The following is a 20351-nucleotide window of genomic DNA, read 5'->3' as shown; positions in this document are numbered from 1 at the left end:
TAGATATGACTTGACCTAATAAAGTAGACTTTACTTGACTTAATAACATAGACTTGACCTAATAATGTAGACATGACTTGACCTAATAACGTAGACAGACTTGACCTAATAAAGTAAACATGACTTTACTATAGTAAAGTAGACTTGACCTAATAAAGTAGACTTGACCTAATAACATAGACATGACGTAGTACACTTCGCATGACTTGACTAAACCTGGTAAAGCAGACTTGACTTGATAAAACGTGACTTGTAATTTTTGGGATCTTTGCAGGGAAATGGTGGATTTAGCTCAGATTGGTTTCATAACAAAAAGCAGATAATTGGTTCAACAGATTTCGTGATGAAAGCTTTTTAGACCAGTGATTCGTGTCAGCAGTCCAACTCGCTCTAACCTACCACGAGCGTTCTCTTATCTGTTGCTTTTGCTGTTTCTCTGCAGCAGAACGCCGCTGGAGGTAATTGGTTGAGTCAGACAAAGAAAGCTGCAGACTTTGTTCCCTGAGCTGAAGGTTTTTATAGCTTCAGATTTAAATCCACTCATATTAAACTTGTCATGCTCTGTGTTCATCGTCCCTTGAGGGTTTGAGAGTTGTACTTGAGTAAAGGTGAGCAAGTGTTGATGCGAGTATACGTCATGCATGTCGTGCGTACGCCGCTGCAGCCTGTTCAGGTCTGCAGCTGGCCCTCTCCACGCATTTCCAACAAGCTGTTCGCCTCCTCCAAACATCCGTTCCTTCACCTCCTCTGTGCCTCCCCCGTTTCCCCCTCTTCATCTCACACCAAATGAAAACACACTGGTTCAGCTGCAGAGAGCAGGCGAGGAGAGACGGCTGCCGCTCCTGATTCTATTAACTCGGATCTCCATTTCAGACCGGCAGCAGAAACTCGGATCTCCATAAATCCACTCAAATGAGCTGCAGACTCCCTTAACAGGGCCTCAGAGGGATTAGGCTTGCAGGCAGAAGAAAACTCTGAAAACTGCTCTGGAACTACAAAACCAGGAGTGGCGAACCTTGCTTTGTTCTAAAATAAGAAGATGAGAAATGGTTAAAACTGTGGAAAATGTGGATTTTCACCTAACTTTTGATGTTTTGTCTGCATGTCTTCTGTTTGGCTTAGATCCTCCTGCCTCCGTCAGAGCTGACGGTGCAAATGTCACCTCTCATCCTGCATCGGACCTGTGCCGGCGCCCAGACGTGTTTTATGTCCTCGCAGTTCTCCTGACGTCAGCTTCAGTACCTGAAGGAGTGGTTCCAAATTAGAATTCATATTTTAGCATTTCTTTGTTTAACGACTCAGTCCTAACCTGATCTGCAGCAGTTATAAATGCATGGAGGTAAGTGTAAACATGATAAAATGCTTTTGGAGTAAAGAACAATAAAAATCATTATTGTCTAGCATTTTTGTACATTATTAATATCATTATTTTGTTGTAATCCAGCTGATCTGGCTCCTTCTGGACTTCTGACAGCATTTCTAAGTGGATTCGGTGAGCAGGTAACAACAGTTTCCAACAGCCCGAGCTTCTAGCCATGAGCTTCGCAGCCCAACATGAAACCATTGGGACCCTCAGAGAGACGCTGACGTCTCTTTCAAATCAAATCAAATCAAATCAAATCAAATCAAAGATACTTTATTCATCCCAGAGGGAAATTAGAGTTTCAGTACACACAATTAAGAGATCAGACATACATGGGCAAGACACATGACAAGAATTGGTGACTGTGGTCATTCGCAACCTGAGTCGCGCTACCTTAATAGAGATCAGAGGGTTACATGAGGATTGGTTCAGGTGGAGGGAAAAAAAGGCACTTCAGAGTTACCCTCCACAAGGAGGGCAGCTTTGCTCTGCAAAAAAAACACCTCAAACCTATATAAGCACGAACATCAACAGTTCACAACATGAGACTCCAATAGGAAGGTGGTGGTGGTGGTGGGGGGGGGTCCTGTTTCCCCCAGCAAGAGCAGCCATCTAAGGCGCTCATCTACTGTACAGTCACAGGTGGGAGATCTTGGGAGAAGCGACAAGCACATAGACTCCTCCAGTTGATGACCTCACCAGGCTGAAGTCCATCAATCCGAAGGCAGAGGGGGGTAGGTCGGGTTTTCACAGCATCTGTCTGCATTCCTTCGTGGGGGTAGCTCAAGGCTACCAGGGCGTCAGATTCAGATAACAAGACTTTGTTTGGGTCAGGCTGAGATAATTTTCCTCTCTGCCTTCAGTCTTTAAACTGATCATTTCCAGTCCTTCAGTGAAGCCAGTTTTGGGTTTTTAAACCTGTCCATACCGTCCGGTGACTCTCTCCGAGATGACATCCATTTTGCGCACTAATACCGGTATCGCAGCTAGAACATTGATCAGCTTACGATTCACCTCGAGTAACGTCCCAGTCTGAGAAGTCTCCACACGGACGGTGCTTTCCGTGGGTGCGGGTCGCCCTCCAATCGCTCCCGTCTTCCCAAATTTCCAGAAAACCGGATATCCAATCAGGAGAAATCCAGTGATCATCAGACCAAATATCCACACGTCTTCGATGTCCTCAACGGACAGCTGGGAGAGGCATACGATCTTCCACTCCTTCCAGGAATCCAACATATATCCCACCGGGTGTGTCCCCTGTGGACATGTGGGAGCCCCCTGCTCCGTTCTCATTGTTGAAAAAATCTTATCGATCGCATTGAATGACCAGTTTATCAAATCCATGGTTAGTAAAAATAGAGTTTTTCAGAAGAAATGCAGAGAAGCGCTCTGTGGGCAGACAGGACAAAGAGCCTTGGGATGAAAAGATAAGGGAGCGAAAGAGGGAAGCGTCTGTACTCCTCGAGTGCCATCTAGTTTGACCTTAAATTACAGAAAAGCAATAAGGACGCATTTGGAATTCGACATTTCAGGTGAAAACTTTCTGTAATTTGACATTTAAAGGCAGATATCGCTATGACAACGGACTGCGGTGTGAGGCGGATGTTTTTTATATTATATCTGTTTTTAATAATTCAGCTGACAACAGCCATCGGCTCAGAGTCGCCTTCACCACCTTTTTGTGGTGAAGGCGACTAAATAATCAAACATAAACAAGCAGAAGGAGATCACAAAGAGAGGAGGAGAAAAGAAATCAATTCTAGGCAACCTTTGGGGGGGGGATTAGGAGCAGAGGAAATTTATGGGGAACACAAGCTGCTGTGGGAGTAAAAGAAAAGTGGAGATGGGAGGAAAAGAGGAGAGGGGGGGTGTCATTTGTAATCTGGAGGAGAAGTCGAGATAATAAGGAGGAAAAGAGGAGCAGAAGAGGAGCAGGGAAGGAAAGAGACACAGAGGAGGAGAAGAGGAGGAAAAGAGGAGCTGGAGAGAGGAGCAGAGGAGAAAGGAGTAACAGAGGAAGAAAAGAGGAGCAAAAAAGGAGAAGAGGAGCAGGGAAGAAAAGAGGAGCAGAGGAGGAAAGAGGAGAGTCAAAGGGAGAAAATGCCTGGAAACAAATTCAATTTAAAAGAAACAAGTTACAAACAGACAAAATTGTGTGTGTGTGTGTGTGTGTGTGTGTGTGTGTGTGTGTGTGTGTGTGTGTGTGTGTGTGTGTGTGTGTGTGTGTTGTATTCCATCGCCTTCAGATGGAGCATCAGGATTTGTACCTTCATCACAACTCAGTAGTATTTGTGTCTACTGCCCCCTGGTGGAGGATCTATGGTTATCTAATAAATATTAGTTACATTATAATTAAATGTAGAAGAACTGGATTTATTTGAAGGTTCATTTAAGTGTTTTTATGCTTTAAGGACCCAATAAGGAACGATCCTGGGACCAGCACGATTTACTTTTATGTTTTTATCAGACATTTTCATCCAAAGCAGCGGGAAAGTGAGGATGTTAATCCAGATGTGACGGGGTGCAAAGCAGCTGTTTTCTGTAAGGTGTTGACAAAAATCCCGTTTACTGAGTTTAGGAGCCTTTTTGGGTCAAGTATAAAAATACAAACGTTCCTCTTTAGTTGTCCGATCAGCCAACGTCCAAACGAAGCTTAGAAAGTTATAAAATGATGAAGAATTAAGACGATTACCAGAAACGCCCGGCTTGTTGCAGTGAATTGATAAAAAGTTCAATTAAAAACACATTAAAACAAAAGAATTTCTGAACGTTTTTATGGTAAAATAAACTTTTTTTACAACCTGCATTTAAAACCAATAATTTAAGTCATCTGAACATTTTGGGTTTTTTTTTTGTTGTTCTTTGAGCTTTTGTGGAATTTTTTTAAAGAATCTAAAGGTTATAAAAGAACAGTTTTATGATTCTGCAGATAAATTAGATTTCTACTAAATTGTTTCACACGGGAAAACAAGAATCTAGTTTTGCTCCTTTTTTTTATTTTTTATTTTGGGTGGGGGGATCATTTTCTCCCGGCTGGATGAGAGTCAGAGTTGGGGCTTGGATCGAGTTCATGGATGACGAGTCGGGTCAGGAGGAGGTGAAGGCCGATGCTGTTACCGACTCGCTCCTCAAGCCTCTGCAGCAGGGGCGGCGTTAGGCCCGGCTACTTGGGCTGAAGCCCCAGATGTTTCATGAAAAGCCCCGGATCTAATTCGCGGAAGTAACATGCAGTACCAAAGTCCAACAGAGAGGGAGCAGCTGGCAGTAGTTTGTATACAGTCTGCCTGATCCTCCACCACTGAAGAAGAAGCCCTTCAGCAGCCGGCTTCTTCTGCAGTCTGCCTGAAACGCATGAGTGAAGATGGACATAAGGACGTTTTTTAGACCAAAAGTACCGCGACAGAACCCCAGCTTTGATGATACTGGTGTTGACTCAGGTTTGTGAGTCTTATTTGAAAATATTTGTTGTGCTGCTGGTTTGCCTAAAGTTAGCTTATCAGGTAAAGTTGTTGGAGAAAGAAAGGGAATATTTACTATCATCTCACACTAAACACTAACAGGAACAATACTCTGCCCTGAATATGCTTAATATGTAGCTTCAGATTAAAAATTATGTGGTACTAGACAAAAATATATGATGTTGACTAGTGCATGTCACGTGTGTGCGCGCGCGCGTGCGTGTGTTAAGCCCCGGATCTTCTTCAGTCCTAAATCCGCCCCTGCTCTGCAGGATGGAAGAAACGTCCCAGCATCTAGAATAAAAGGAGGCTTGGACTCAAACTCCTGGTGTTTGGCAGAAGTTCAGTTAGATTCATTTTATTACATTAACATCTTTTCTGAGGAAAAACATTTATTTTCTTTATGAAATGATCATTTCTTCTATGGAAGCCCATCCCTGCCACTTTTAAAATGACCTTCTCATATCTTGTAATTACCGCACCTTTTAACCAGACGCGTGAGAATCGTCTAAAGTCTGCAAAGCGCGGCAGTAATAGTCCATGGGTGCATCTGCAGCCAGTGGCGGTGCCGGGGGGGGGGGGGGGGGGGGGGGGGGGCTAAGGGGCGCTATAACCCTGGATTAGTCATTGCACCCCTATAGCACCCCAAGTAAATATTAGATTTATTTTTTTACAATTTAATTTTAATTTAACGTGTGGATGTGATAATATTTAACATACAAATCAAAAATAATCAGTAAATTATCATACAGATAGTAAAAACTTAAACCAAAACAGGAAATTGATGTTAACCTTTGACCTCATTTTCCACCTGCGAACGGGTGAAAGGTAGAGCTCGTGGTGAGTTTAGTGCTTGTGTCAATAAGAAATACGGATTCAGATGAGCTCTGTCTGCTGGCCACATTACTTTCATACAGCAAGTGAGGATTTTTAAAAATCTGCAGCCTAAAACCTTTGGAAACTTCGAGTAAATAACAAAATGCGGGAAAACATGAAAAACGTCAAAAAGTTGAAAAAGTACAAAAATATTGAAAATAGTCAAATGGAAATATCTTTGAATAACTCTCAATGACATTCAATGGCGGTGCCAGGGGGAGGCGCTAGGGGGCGCTATAGCTACCCCTGGATTAGTCATAGCACTCCCAAGTAAATATTAGATTATTTTTTTTTTTACATTTTAATTTTAATTTAACGTGTGGATGTGATAATATTTAACATACAAAACAAAAATAATCAGTAAATTATCATATAGATAGTAAAAACAAACCAAAACAGGCAATTGATGTTAACCTTTGACCTCATTTTCCACCTGTGAACGAATGAAAGGTAGATGGATCGGTTTTTGTTGCCCACATTTCCACGGGTTCAGTCAGAAACGAATGAATGTTTGGAAGTGATCTCAGACCCACAAAAACCTACGGATCTGGATGAAGAGAGTCAACCCTCAACCGCCGCAGCAGTCGAGGGTTTTGCCACTGGAAATGCTAACGCTAATGTTAGCTTTTCTGTGTGGCTGTATGTGTTTATGATTTCATGGAAAAGTCAGCGATTGTTCATATGTTTATGATGTATATTAATGATTGTTTCAGGTGTTGTTGAGGTGTTGTGCACGCATGTGTATCTGCTAGTGATGAAGGTGTTTTAGAGAACAATAAGTACGCATGACCACTTCCTTCATAGCACCCTCAATAAAAAGACTAGCTCCTTCATAGCACCTGCAGAAAACAATTTCTGGAGCCGCCACTGTCTGCAGCAGCAGAGAGGCATCGTGTTTAGATTCAGCCAGACAGGAAGTCAAAGATGGAAGCAGCGTAGCTCATTTCAAAATAAAAGATGTGCAGATTTCCAGTTGGTTAGGTCATTACACGTGACACGTTGAGAGCTGAGGTACGGCAGCATGTGCTACCGTCGTTCTTCTTGCTTGTTTTTGTGTGAACTGCTGAAATCTTTATTCTCAGGTGACCTGGGTGACCTCGTGGAACCAGATGTATGGAATGCCGTTTCACATCAGAAATGCTTGCGTGTCTAACGTAAACAGTTAGCCATCTCTTTATGTTTCTGTTTCTCATAATTATGGGATAGAAGAATTTCTTACACCAGTGGCGGAAATGGGCTTCCGTAGCTTCTTCCTCTTCTTGACTCTTTTGCCAACAGTAACAAAACAAATGTTGTTGCGTTAATGTTGGTTAATTTGTTAGAACAAAATCCTCTGATTGATCATTTTTCTGCTCAGCCTTTCTGTGTTTCCTCGCCGCTCCAGTGTGACATAAATGAATCAACCTGCAGCAGCTTTAAGGTTCCTCTGAGCTCTCACAGTAAATGTCACAATGACTGATCTCACCACCGAGTCCGGTGGAATCGATACGGTTTGTTTTCCAGCCGGCAGCGCCGTTCTACTGCTCGGCTCCTCCCGGGCCTCTGAAGCTGCGTCCAGGACGTCGACCGGGCTTCTGAAAGCAAAAAAAATCGGCTCCTGGGGGACGGTCTTGCCGGAGCTCAGGGGTCTCTGCTCAGAGAGCGTCCAGCTGATAATCAGACACAGATCTGGTCCGAAGCACAAAGATCTTCTCATCTCAACGCTCTAATGGATTCCTATTTCTGATGAATCGCGTATCAAAAGATGAAATGCTTTTATCGTCACTGAGCACCCGTAGATATGTCGATGCTGAACACACGTGACTAAAGGCAAGGCATTTTGCAGCGTAACACATCGGAAATGAAAATATTGCTAAATATGATACAAACTGTGGAAAACAAAACAGAAAATAACAAATGATAAATTGCACAAAAGAGGGAAAGTGCTGTAAAAAGCAGGGGAAGAAAGAGAAGGCCTCTCTCCTTTCATCCTTGGGGTCAATTTGACCCAGTGGCGGATTTAGCAATTTGGGGGCCCAAGGTGAGCACAGACCTGGGCCCCCTTACACAAAATTTTCGACAATCTTATCTTTAACTGGATTTGCGAAACTCTCCCCTCTTCTGACACGAGTTATTTTCCCTTTTTATTAGTCCTCTTTTTTTTATTAGTCGTCCTCTTTTTTCCGGTCTTTCTCTCCCGTTGAATGCCCTCAATATTTGCTCTGCTTTCTTCTTCCTGTCAGTGCTCCTGTGCTTTTGCCTTTCTTTTTTTTCTTCTATTTTCTATTTTGGTCTATGTTTTCCTCCCTTTAAACATTTTCCGTCGTCTTTTCTTTTCTGCTTCCTTTGATGTTTACATAGAAAAGTGACGTCACTTTCGGGAGTGAAGAAAAAAGCTTTTTTAAAGCAAGCTGCTTTTCTCTTATTGGAGCCACTAGGATAACTCCATTTCATGCTTCAAGTTTTGACTATCGCTTGAGTTTGTTACAAATGCTCCCGCCTCTCTTCTTCTTTTGCTTTCGCTTCTTCTTATTATTTGTGGTCTTATGGCACTTGGCAAACAACAATTTGGTGCATTACTGCCACCAACTGGATTGGAGTGGAATGACTACCAAATGCTTCCTGTTTGTGCATCGGCATCTTAAAGGAATAGTCCATTGTGGCATTAACAGAGGGGTGCCAGCAGTCAGGGATAGGGCCCCCCCCCCCCCCCCCAACATAAGGGGGCCCCAGGCGGCCGCCGACCTGTGCCTAATGGTAAAACCGCCACTGATTTGACCCCATTGAATATTTATCATTCAAAAACTAAAAGTGAACTTTAATTTCATGACTTTTCTTAATTTGATGGGGAAACCTGAAGAAGACTTTTATGCTCGTTTGAAACGGCTTTTGCTTTTTTGGACTATTCAGACTTGGGCTTTCGGGCCGACAGCGGAACAGGATTTTTTTAGAAAAAGAAGTATTTGCTTCTTCGGACCGCCCGTTGACGGACATCCGCAGCGGTGGGTACGTCACGTTGTTTGTTGTCTACTAACATGTGGAGAAGGTTTTACTTCATCTCTCTGTGGGGCGGGGCCAAAACTCAGTTGATGCAATTATTTTCCTGCACACTAATTCCTAAAGTTTTGAACTATGAATGCTGATGTGATGATGAAGCAATAGTTGTAATTACTGCCCAGTTTTGATGCGTAAACAGTAATTATACATGTTTTGTGCAGGTTTAAAGGTCAGATCTCAGCAGCGGACATGATGAGTTTCCAGAAACCTCAGCCTCCACCCTCTCTGCTGCTCATGTGATTTACCCGCTCGTCTGTTGACTCGTTTCCAGGAAACACGGCCCGCCATCAAGCAGAAACGAGCTCTGATCGTCCTCCTAACCGCCATCCGTCTCCTGCTGAGTTTCAGGAAACACGGTAGCTCAGAAGCTGAAATTGAATTTTTAAGATGAAGTTAAAATCCTAATTAAATGAGTTATTTTTGATATTTTTGGATTTTCTGGGATTTTGGCATTTTGATCCCTACATCAACATCAGAGCAAGTTTGGATGACTTATGAGGCCATAAGTGTAATAAAGTAAAACAAATGTCAAATTTAAAACTCAGTTTTTATTGATGTGTGTGTGTGTGTGGGGGATCTCAGACACAGAGTTACTGAAGCGACTAAAACGGAAGCAAAAGCAAAAATCTGTCATTTTCAGTCGTCATTATCGGAGATAAAACACATTTAACATCAAAATTTGAAATATTTGGCAGCTCAACAAATCATAAATGCCTATTTTCTACCTTTAATGCTGAAAATTCTCTAATATGTCCAAAAAACAACAATGACGACTAAAAAATATTAATAAAAAGTGTTGATTCCAGTTAAAGACAGATTTTATTTGTTTTTGTGTTCTTTTGACTCTTAATGATGTTCTGGTGGAAATAATGAAGAAATTTATGATAAAATGTAAATTCATTCAAGTATTTCATGAGTAAAAGACAAGGTCTAATTCTTTAATCTAAAGTTTTGCCAGGAAGAGATGTTGAATAAACATCTGGATGAGGCAGGGGGAAGCAAATGAATCCCAACCGTGATGAAACGTGATAAGTGAATCCCTCGTTATCATAATAATTACATAAATGCGGAAGAAATCTACTAAATCAGATCAAGATTTGTCTCAAAATAAGGTTTTGATGCGCTGCATCGATAGAATTAGCTGAGTAAATGATTCCCATCTGCAGCTTTCAGCAGAAACATCTCAGTTACCTCTCCTCACCTGGTGACCCCCCCCACACACACACACACATACACGTTCCCTCTGCAGAGCTGATTAGAGGCCCCCTTCCAGGAACAGAGGACGACACAAGGTCGGCTCCCCGTCTGCCAGCAGAGCCCTTAGATCCAGACGAGGAAGAGGCTGCAGCAGGATGAAGATGAATGGTCTAATTGGGGGGGGGGGGGGGGGTGTCATACGGGACTTCATCGTAGGAGGTGATCACAAACTGATTGAGCTTTTTGTTTGGACCAGCTGCTGCATTTGTTCTCCAGAAGACAAGAGGGAGGCTGAAACAAGAGGTTTGAAATTTCTAAAAAAAAAAAACTCTTGACCAATCACAGCGCAGCATTCTCCTCTCCGATCACAATAACACCTGCTTGTTTTTACACATGGCTGACCTTTTAAAACTCAAACCAGAATCGGTTTTTCATAAAAATATCCAGTGTTCGTTGTTGCAAAACATACAAACTCATTTTGCAGCGTCCCGCGACTAGAAATAATATATGTATATATATGTGTGTGTGTGTGTGTGTGTGTGTGTGTGTATGTATATGTATATGTGTGTGTGTAATAATATAATTTCTCCGTTCAAACCAAATAAAAGGATATTTCAACAATCTGATTACCACAGTTCTCATTAGATAAACAAAAGAGGTGAAAAGGCCGGGACACGGCCTCCCAGAGACGACTAAACACCATCTTTGTGCGAGAACACGCGCCGTCGTGCAACACTGATAAACCCATTGTCTGTGGTCGGGGGTGCACTCCAGCTGAGCCAATAAGTCCCGTAACCTACCACCGCTGTGCCCTATCTAAAAATGATACGCAGTTGCTACGGCAACGCGTGAGGTTAGCCCATTGGTTAATGATTCCAGTCTCGACTGATCTTGTCTAATATTTAGCTTTCTCCTGATAAACGCAGCTGGTGAGTTCCTACCTGTTCAGGTGTTTTATGGTGGAGTCTGCTCCGTGCTCCTGACTCACGCAATCAACATCTCACGTGTCAAGGTCCCTCGTCACATTTTCATCACTCCTGTAGCCAAAAACACGAATTAATAACAAATACTGTAAAGGAGATAATTAATAAAACCTGATTTTAAAAAAACGGCACGTTCTCACTCATAAGCAGCACCTCATAGATCCCAGTCATGATGTAATTAATTTAAGTAAAATGTTTTAAATGTTTAGTTTTTTCATTATTGTAGATCTGTTTTAAAATCTATAAATTTTAATCATCCCATCTTCGAAACTGTCCTTTAGAAGTTTTATGAAATTTATTTAAATGTATTTTTCAATTTTTTAAAATGAATTTCTATATTTTATTCATTTAATCAAACATTGAAAAAATAAACAAACACTGGCTGACAGGTTTGTTTAAAATTTAATTAAAAAAATTCTTCTATTTCTGTCATCGGAAATACGGATCGTATAGTATTCCCTGTAGGCTCGGAAATGGCAAATGTCATAAAAAGAGGATGAAATAAAAAGTAAAATCTGAGGGTTTTTTCCACCATGACTGTAACATTTTTATGTATTAGTTTTTAGTTTTGAATGCATACTATGATCAAATAAAAACTCTAATTTTGAAAATAACAAGGACATTTTTCTCATTCGTAACTTAATTTTTGGAATTAGACTAATTTGATTATTTATTTATTGGTTTCATTTCATTAGTTTTTTGTTCTTGGTTGAATCGAAACATTTATTTTAAACATTAACATTTGATGCTAATTGTCATTCATTTTGAAAACGGCACCCCATACTCAAGTCCTCTGATGAAAGGGGGCGTGGCCAAAGCAGTGGGAATAAAAAGAACTCCGCTCATCTTTTCTCTCAAACCTCTGCAGGTGAAGCCACTTTACCAGGTAACGAAATCCTGTTTTTTTTTTTTTTTTTTTTTGTAATTTAATCAGATTTGAAAAGTTTAATCTGACTTCTGACGGGATTTAGAACCTTAAATACATGGACGTAATTTTCACTTGAGAAGTGGGGGGAGGGGGCACCGGGGGGGGGGGGGGATCTTTACAGTATGCTCTAATGGGAAACAGGTTTCAACACAACCGGCTGTTTTCCGCTTGGTCTTAGAGCTCAACCAGTGTCAATTTAATATAGCGTAATATTGTTTTTGGATGGCAAAAAGTACAGGGGTCAAAACTTGATTTTGGAAAAAGTGGGGGGGACATGTCCCCCCTGTCCCCGACACCCCCCACCCCCCACCCCCCAATTACGTCCATGCTTAAATATCCCCAGAACCTCCTTCATGTCCAGGCGTTAATCCATTAATATTAGATTTTTTATTTTTTTATTATAGTGGAGACAACCCACTCATCAGGCAGCATGGTGAAGATTGGAATCAATGGGTGAGTTTTATTATTGACAAATTCAATAATTGAATTGGGGAGAATTTAAACAGTCCTAAAAGAGCCTGATGTGCATTATTCTCCTTATAAAAGCTCCCAGCATTTGAGATTATTGTTCTCTAGTCTCAGAGGATGCTCTTGTGACATTTCGGGGATTTTCTCAGACTAATAAAGACAGTTGAGGGAGTTTTCAGGGTTTCTGTGGTTTGAGTGAAAAACAATATTTTAATTTGACTGAACTGGTTTTGTAGTTTTCACCAGATGAAATAAAAGTATTGCATTTATTTTTTGTTACATTAAGATGACTTTTTGTTTTACTTTCAGACTTTTTAGACTAAACAGACAAAACAAACCCACCTGCCTCTGCAGGTCTGAGCCTCAGCTGAACATAGGTGCTTCTGGATTCTGGGCCTGTCTACTCTCTGGTTATTTATAGTTCGGTGCTACGGTTGCTGTCTCCTCCCTTCACACCTTTTAGCCCTCTCCAGTCTGCATCCCTTCTCTCTCTCTCTCTCTCTCTCTCTCTCTCTCTCTCTCTCTCTCTCTCTCTCTCTCTCTCTCTCTCTCTCTCTCTCTCTCTCTCTCTCTCTCTCTCTCTCTCTCTCTCTCTCTCTCTCTCTCTCTCTCTGCAGCCACGTTCCTTTTCTTGTCTAAATTTAACTCCTAACCTTTCTGAGGTGCACGGGTCCTCCGTGGACGGAGCTACCGGTTGTTGTGAAACAGCTGCTGCAGCTGGTAGATGTTTCTGCAGCGATGCTTGGAGACCAAGGGTGGATCCTAAAAAGAAGCAGAGCTGGCACTTTATCAAAATGTTAATCAGCTAACAGAAGATAAACTGATTTTCCGTTTAGACGGAGTATCAAGATTAGTACCTTCATCTCTAACCTGCCATATCCAGTCCTATGTGTCTACTGCCCCCTGGTGGAGGATCTACAAGTGTCATAAGAGACCTTTGACCAATAAACACATTTTTATTCATTATTATTTCATATTTCATCCTTTTAAGGGTTCATATGCTCTTCCTTCAACTCATTAAGTGCTCTGCTCATCTGAAGTAGTTATAATCCTGTTAATCTGGTAAACTCAGTTGCAGCTTCAGAACTGCCTTATTAGGAGTAAACAGGCTTTGGTGTCAGGTGGAAACATCATGATCTTTGGAGTCTGATGGCCTTTTATGGACCGGCTGTCTGAGGTGACCTGCTTTGGTTTAGGATCTGGTGCCACCTGCTGGTCAGGAAAGCTGGATGTTTTGGTTTTCTTTATGTTTTGTGAAAAGGAAGAAGGAGCAGGCCAGTCAGTGTAAGTGAATCCATGACTCCATCAGATCCAGGTCCTCCAACGTCTGCATCTGGGTTTCAGGTTTGGACGCATCGGCCGCCTGGTGACCCGAGCCGCTGTCATGGGAGGCAAAGCAGAGGTTGTGGCCATCAATGACCCCTTCATCAATCTGGAATACATGGTGGGTGACCTGTTTTGTGCTTCTAAAGGAAAATCTGTGCTTTGCAACTTCAAAATATGACCACAGTTGTACATAAAATTCCTTCCTAGATTATCAAACTCTCCCTGTTATTTTAGACTAATGGAAATAAATAAGATACAGATTATTTTCAAATCTAGGTGCCGCCAAGGGGATCTGTTTTGGTGGCCTGAGGATCAGGTCTCTGCTTTTTGCAGATGATGTGGTCCTGTTGGCTTCATCAGAACGTGATCTTCAGCTTTCGCTGGAGCGGTTCACAGCCGAGTGTGAAGCGGCTGGGATGAGAATCAGCTCCTCTAAATCTAAGACCGTGGTCTTGAGTCAGAAAAGGGTAGAATGCCTTCTCCGGGTCAGGGATGAGGTCCTGCCCCAAGTGGAGGAGTTTAAGTATCTCTGGGTCTTGATCATGAGTGAGGGAAAGCTGGAGCGTGAGATCGATAGGCGGATTGGTGCTGCACCTGCAGTGATGTGGGCGTTGTACCGGTCTGTCGTGGTGAAGAGAGAGCTGAGTCAGAAGGCGAAGCTCTTGATTTACCGGTCGATCTACGTTCCTATGTAGCTATGGTCGCGAGCTTTGGGATACGAGTGGCCCAAATGAGTCTCTTCTGCAGGGTGGCGGAGATAGAGTGAGAAGCTTGGTCATCCGGGAGGGGCTCAGAGTAGATCCGCTGCTCCTTCACGTCAAGAGAAGCCAGTTGAGGTGGTTAGGACATCTAGTTAGGTTGTCTCCTGGTGAGGTTTTCTGAGGACGTCTAACTGGGAGAAGACTTAAAGGAAGACCCAGGACACACTGGAGGGACTATGTCTCTCACCTGGCCAGGGAACACCTTGGGTTTCCCCCGGAGGAGCTGGCCCACGTGGCTGAAGAGAGGAAAGTCTGGACCTCTCTGCTGAGGCTGCTGTCCTCACGACTCGACAACGGATAAGGAGACGATGGATGGATGGATGGATGGATGGATGGATGGATGGATGGATTGTGGTTAATTGTCTGAAGAAACGTTTTTAAAATCAAAGATTTCTGCAAATTCACATTAATAGACTTCTGTTGCCTTACAGGCTTACATGTTCAAGTATGACTCCACTCACGGTGCTTGGAAGCACGGGGAGGTGAAAACAGAAGGTGGCAAGCTGGTCATCGGCAGCATGCGCATTACAATCTCTCACGAGTAAATATTGGTCACGTTTTAGAGGCTGAATGTAATTTCTGAACCGTCTGGATTCTGTTTAACCTGATGTGTGAAACAGGAGGGACCCGGCTAACATCAGGTGGGGCGATGCTGGCGTAGACTACGTCGTGGAGTCTACTGGTGTGTTCACCACCATCGAGAAGGCTTCTGTAAGTCTACCAAAGGCTGGTTTATTTGTAGAAGATGTTTAGAGTTGTTCAAAATAACGTTAACTTTCCTACTTTCTTTTTTTTGGGGGGGGGGGGGGGGGGGATCGTGTTGAGATTGGGATTCTTTTTACTAAGGGAGTTTTGGTCAAGGTGGTAGTACAGTAACTTAACATTTAAAAACACAGCAAGCTTGTGATCAGTATTCAGTTTGTTCCTTTTGGATCCAAAATCCACAGATAGTCCAGTTACAGATGTTTTCCAGGGATGAAGGACATCATTCTGACAAAACATACGGAGCTAAAACGCTCCCATAAAAAATAACAATGTTCCAAAGAAACAGACTATGAGACTGAGAAGAGATATAAAATAGTGTCAGCTGCATAAAAGTGAATTTTTGTAGCATTTTGACATAACTAGTTTATGTAAAGAGTGAATAAAGCGGGACCGAATGTGGATCCCTGAGGGACTCCGTCGTGGATGATATAAACATATTCATCATATAACTTTTCTTTAAAAACAAAAAGTGGAGTTTTCTTCGTATCAAGTGTCTTGTCTTTACTCTCCAAACATCAGGCTCACCTGAAGGGCGGAGCTAAAAGGGTTGTGATCTCTGCTCCCAGTGCTGACGCCCCCATGTTTGTCATGGGTGTCAACCATGACAAGTACGATAAGTCCATGAGGATTGTCAGGTGGGTTTCTGCAGGTCAACGCTACTAAATCTGAATAGATTCAAACAATCATTTTAATCTTTCCAGCAACGCTTCCTGCACAACCAACTGCCTAGCTCCCCTCGCCAAGGTCATCAACGACAATTTTGGAATCGTTGAAGGTCTCATGGTAAAAAAAAACTGCACTTGAATGAGAAAATGGCGAACAGCAGCAGTTCTATTTATGTAAAAATAAATTACTTATCATTAAATGTCTACAATCTGGGTGACTTTCAACGAAATGTCAAACATTTCTTAAGGTAAAAATGCTCAGACCTCCTTTTTTTGTTTTCTAATTTAAAGGGACTGTAAGGAAGTTTGAAGTTTTTATCTTCGCGATCGCCACTCAGGCCTAACGCGTAACTGCAGCTTCAAGAGTAAGCTCGTGCATGAGGTGTGCACGCTGTACGTGCACACTCCTTAACGAAAATAACAGCTGAGACAATCCCATGTGTGTGTGTGTGTGGCCCGGAGGACAGAAGAACACAGCAAATTAACAAAAAATAATGTGCCTCTGTCTCCGCAGCTGCGCTTTCTCGATGGCTGGCCGTACGTGCAGTGTGTGTGTGTGTGTGTGTGTGTGTGTGTGTGTGTGTGTGTGTGTGTGTGTGTGTGTGTGTGTGTGTGTGTGTGTGTGTGTGTGTGTGTGTGGCCCGGAGGACAGAGGACAGGAGGACGCGCAGCTAATTAATTAAATAATTAGGTTCTGTACCTTTCTCTTCAGCACAGCCGACAAAGGTTTATGATGGGTCAGTCCTCCTGCACGCTCAGATCATTCCCTTCCCTTGCTTGAAAAATTGTTCCAAAATGAAAGTTGAACCCACATCTTTTTTATCTGTGAATTCAATGCCGTTCAGCAAGTCTCAAATACAAATTTGGGCGTCTTACTGTAAAAAATATACCATTAATGTAAAAAAGAAACTCTAAATGAAGAGTTATGTTTGCAACTGGAGTTGAACCCAGTTCTGCAGCACAAGAGTCAGACACCTTTCTAGGTGAGCTAAAGCTCCAATGACATTCATCCTATCTATAACACTCATATCCTTGATGACAGGTGAAACAACATCAAACCAAAGAATGGTTCAGAGTGAAAATGGCTATTTTGTTGCTAATTTGCAGGAAATATCTAGAAGAAAGTTCTACAGAAAGTAGCTAAGGGTCCTCAGAAATGTAGCTAGCTTTGTCACTAGGCGTTAGGAACAGCGACAAAGTGGCACTGCCTCTCTCTCTGCTGCTAAAGCTACGGATAGCAAATGCTACGGGCGATGCCTGAGCGTGAACGCGCATGAAGCAGCCTGCTCGACCCGAGCAACTCTCTTTTTCTGTGATTTTACAGAAAAACAGGCAATCACAGTAAAAATGCCAGGGCTCATTCTACAGGACCAGGGCATTGCAGGAGAATGTATGAAGAAGATATTTATTATTTCTATACATGTTTTGGCTGTCAACCCTCCTTATAGTCCCTTTAAAACATGGAGGATCAGTAGAAGTGATGCTGTTTGAGTCGTAATCTTTGGTTCTGATTTAAAGCTCTGACTGTGTAAAACGCTCACGAATCGACCCGTTTTGCCTCTGTCAGAGCACCGTCCACTCAGTTACCGCCACGCAGAAGACCGTCGATGGTCCCTCAGGTAAGATGTGGAGAGACGGACGCGGCGCCGCCCAGAACATCATCCCAGCCTCCACCGGTGCCGCCAAGGCTGTCGGGAAAGTCATTCCAGAGCTGAACGGGTGGGACTGATTATGTCCTGGTTAATAAACTTAAACAGGTTTAAGGTTCAGATTACAAGTGATCAAATGGACCCTCACATGCTTAACAGGAAGCTGACTGGGATGGCGTTCCGGGTCCCCACCCCCAATGTCTCTGTCGTCGACCTGACCGTCTGTCTGGAGAAGCCTGTGAGTTTTACCTGAAATCCGAATGTGTTGCAAAAGAGCACTTTTTGGGGGGGTTCCATTCGTCTCGAGGCCAAATGGGTCACTATATAGATTAACAACGTTTTCATGTGAAATTGTCATCATATAAAATTCACCAGTGTGTGACGCCTAATGGGACTTTAACGTTCCTTCAGGCAAAGTATGACGTCATCAGGAGGGCTGTTAAAGCCGCTGCAGCGGGACCGATGAAGGGAATTCTGGGCTACACGGAGGATCAGGTATTAAATCGATTCTCTGTCACAAGTCAGACTAGAATCATCAAATGCATTTGTCCGTGCTCAGGTCGTGTCCTCCGACTTCAACGGCGACTGTCACTCGTCCATCTTCGATGCTGGGGCTGGAATCGCTCTGAACGACCACTTCGTTAAGCTGATTTCATGGCGAGTTTACGCTGCTTTTAACTCCAATTCTAACCTTTTCATTGGTGAAAATAACTTTAATGGACATCTTATAATGCTGCATTAGCTGGATTAAATTTTAAAAAACACATTTTCTTCATGCAAACAGTTAAACCAGCTTGTTTTTTGTATTTTACCCTTTATTGTCTTTTATTTGTTTGCAGGTACGACAACGAGTTTGGATACAGCAACCGTGTGTGTGACCTGGTGCATCACATGTTCTCCAAGGAGTAAAGCTGTGACCTCTGACCTCCGAGCTGAGATCGAGCTGAGGGTGGTGCAGATATTCTGTGCTGGAATCAGGCTGTTGATGCTTGTTTAATAAAGTCTGTTAGTGAAATGTGTGATTTTAATTTAGTATCGATTCATTCACTTCAACATTTGAATAATTCAGCATTTTGAATTTGGCAAAACACATGAAGGCTGCTATGGCGCGTTTTAGACAAATAAGAACTCGTATGATCTTAACTGAAGCCTAAAGGAAAGTTTCAGCTGGTTTTGGAAGCTGTAACCAGCGCCGGCGCTCCGCACACGCACACCACACATAGCGCGTAGGGCACCACGCCGGGGGGGTGGGGGGGAATCAAACGCAAGCTTATGAAAAAATAATATATATGATAAAGACAGATTTCAATTAGATGATGTGCAAAGCAAGTTAGCATGTTTACAGAGAGAAAACAATACAAAAGGAATGGAGGTGGACCGTGTCGCACCGTAACGTGGTTTAAAACTTTTACCTTATTATAGAATGAATATGAGAAATTATCTTTTTGTGTTTGAATGCAGGCTCAATGAACAAGTACATTCAAGGAGGAGAAGGGTTATTGGAGAAACACATGTGCCATAACCGGTGCTTGTGGTGTGTGGATCTGTCAAATAGTTCTAAATAATAACAACATGGAGTTCCTGTGTTGAGTATGTTATATTACAGTGATCCCTCGTTTATCGCGGTAGATGCGTTCCAGACCTGGCCACGATAGGTGAAAATGCGCGAAGTAGGGACTCCCAGCATGCCCCTCGCGGGGATTCCCTCCATGTCGCACCTACGTCACAAACCGCGGCTATAAACGGAAGTCGCCTTTCCAGCTCACCACTCAGTCATTGTTTCTTCAGATTCATGATCAGAGTTTCCAACCTACCGATCAATCCAACGAACTATCAGCTCATAGTAAGTTATCTTACTTACTTCTGGAAAGCCCGGCATTTCCGTGTCACTTCGTTGACGCTCAAACGCTCGGGGGTTTCCTAGATTAATGGTGAGCCGGCGTTTCACCGACGCTAAGACTTCCGCGTCTGTGAAACCACGCTCCCTCAGCTGCCGAATCCAGCCGACCAGTCTGACATACAGTACTATATTATTTATCGTATGATCCATTCTCTTTTTGTGGGTAAAACTCAAGAAAAATTTTTTTTACTTGTTTTTTTTATAGTTTTATTACAAAAAGTGCATTTTATGATGAAATTGATGAAAAAAACAGGAATTTCTTGATATTTCGCATAGAAAAATACCGCGAATTTTGCGAATTTCCCTTGAATAAGGCTCCAAAAAAATCCGCGAAGTCGTGAATCTGCGATAAACGAACCGCGAAGTAGCGAGGGATCACTGTATGTAATGTGGCAAGGTGGATAAACGAGGGCCCGGGCGGGATTCGATTCCCCAGACTCCCGGGTGAGAGTCATACGCTCTAACCAGTCAGCCAAAGGGGCATCCCTTTGGCCAAGTAGCCAGGGCGCATGATCAATCGGGACATTGTGACAGGACACTCACTGCCACAGTAAGTATCAGTCCTACTTTTCAGAAATAAGCAGTTTGTGCATACAAGAGAATTAAAGAGAATTTAATGTGAAGCGCTTGCACATACTGTGTTATCGTGTTGTTTTCTCTGCCGGGGTGGGGGGGGGGGTGGGGGGGTGGGGGGGGGACCACGAAGCCTTTGTGCTTAGGGCACCAAAAATAGTTAGCAACGGCCCTGGCTGTAATCATGTTTTGTGCAAACCAACTACTTTGTTCAACGTTCCCTGCTAAATATGGAAGACTGAAGCAGCAAAATCCTGTTTCTGTGGCAGATTTGGAGTTCTTGGTTTGAGGGAAACAGAGCCGGACTCAGAAAGTCTCTGAATAAATGAACTCAGAGTTTTGAGCTTTTCAATTATTCCTGGAATCTGAATTAAATGAAAAATAATAACAAACAAGTCTAAAA

At 42.8% G+C, this 20351-nt stretch overlaps 1 protein-coding gene and 1 long non-coding RNA gene across 2 annotated transcripts; both read left to right on the top strand.

Moving 5' to 3' along the window:
• Nucleotides 1–603: 603 nt before the first annotated feature.
• Nucleotides 604–10062, top strand: LOC129164603 (uncharacterized). The gene is made up of 3 exons (XR_008564145.2): nt 604–1339; nt 1445–1500; nt 8895–10062. It is a non-coding gene; the product is annotated as an uncharacterized lncRNA (long non-coding RNA).
• Nucleotides 10063–11753: 1691 nt separating this feature from the next.
• LOC107394829 (glyceraldehyde-3-phosphate dehydrogenase) lies at nt 11754–18490 on the top strand. Its single transcript, XM_015973983.3, has 12 exons — nt 11754–11799; nt 12246–12294; nt 13654–13753; nt 14828–14937; nt 15017–15107; nt 15681–15796; nt 15863–15944; nt 17394–17545; nt 17635–17713; nt 17887–17970; nt 18035–18132; nt 18315–18490. The coding sequence occupies exons 2-12, from the start codon at nt 12272–12274 to the stop codon at nt 18382–18384; spliced, it is 1005 nt and encodes a 334-aa protein (XP_015829469.1). The 5' UTR covers nt 11754–11799; nt 12246–12271; the 3' UTR covers nt 18385–18490.
• The last annotated feature ends 1861 nt before the right edge of the window (nt 18491–20351 follow it).

This window comes from Nothobranchius furzeri, chromosome 19 (assembly GCF_043380555.1).
Source record: "Nothobranchius furzeri strain GRZ-AD chromosome 19, NfurGRZ-RIMD1, whole genome shotgun sequence".
NCBI lineage: Eukaryota > Metazoa > Chordata > Actinopteri > Cyprinodontiformes > Nothobranchiidae > Nothobranchius > Nothobranchius furzeri.
This window is presented reverse-complemented; position numbering and strand designations above follow the sequence as displayed.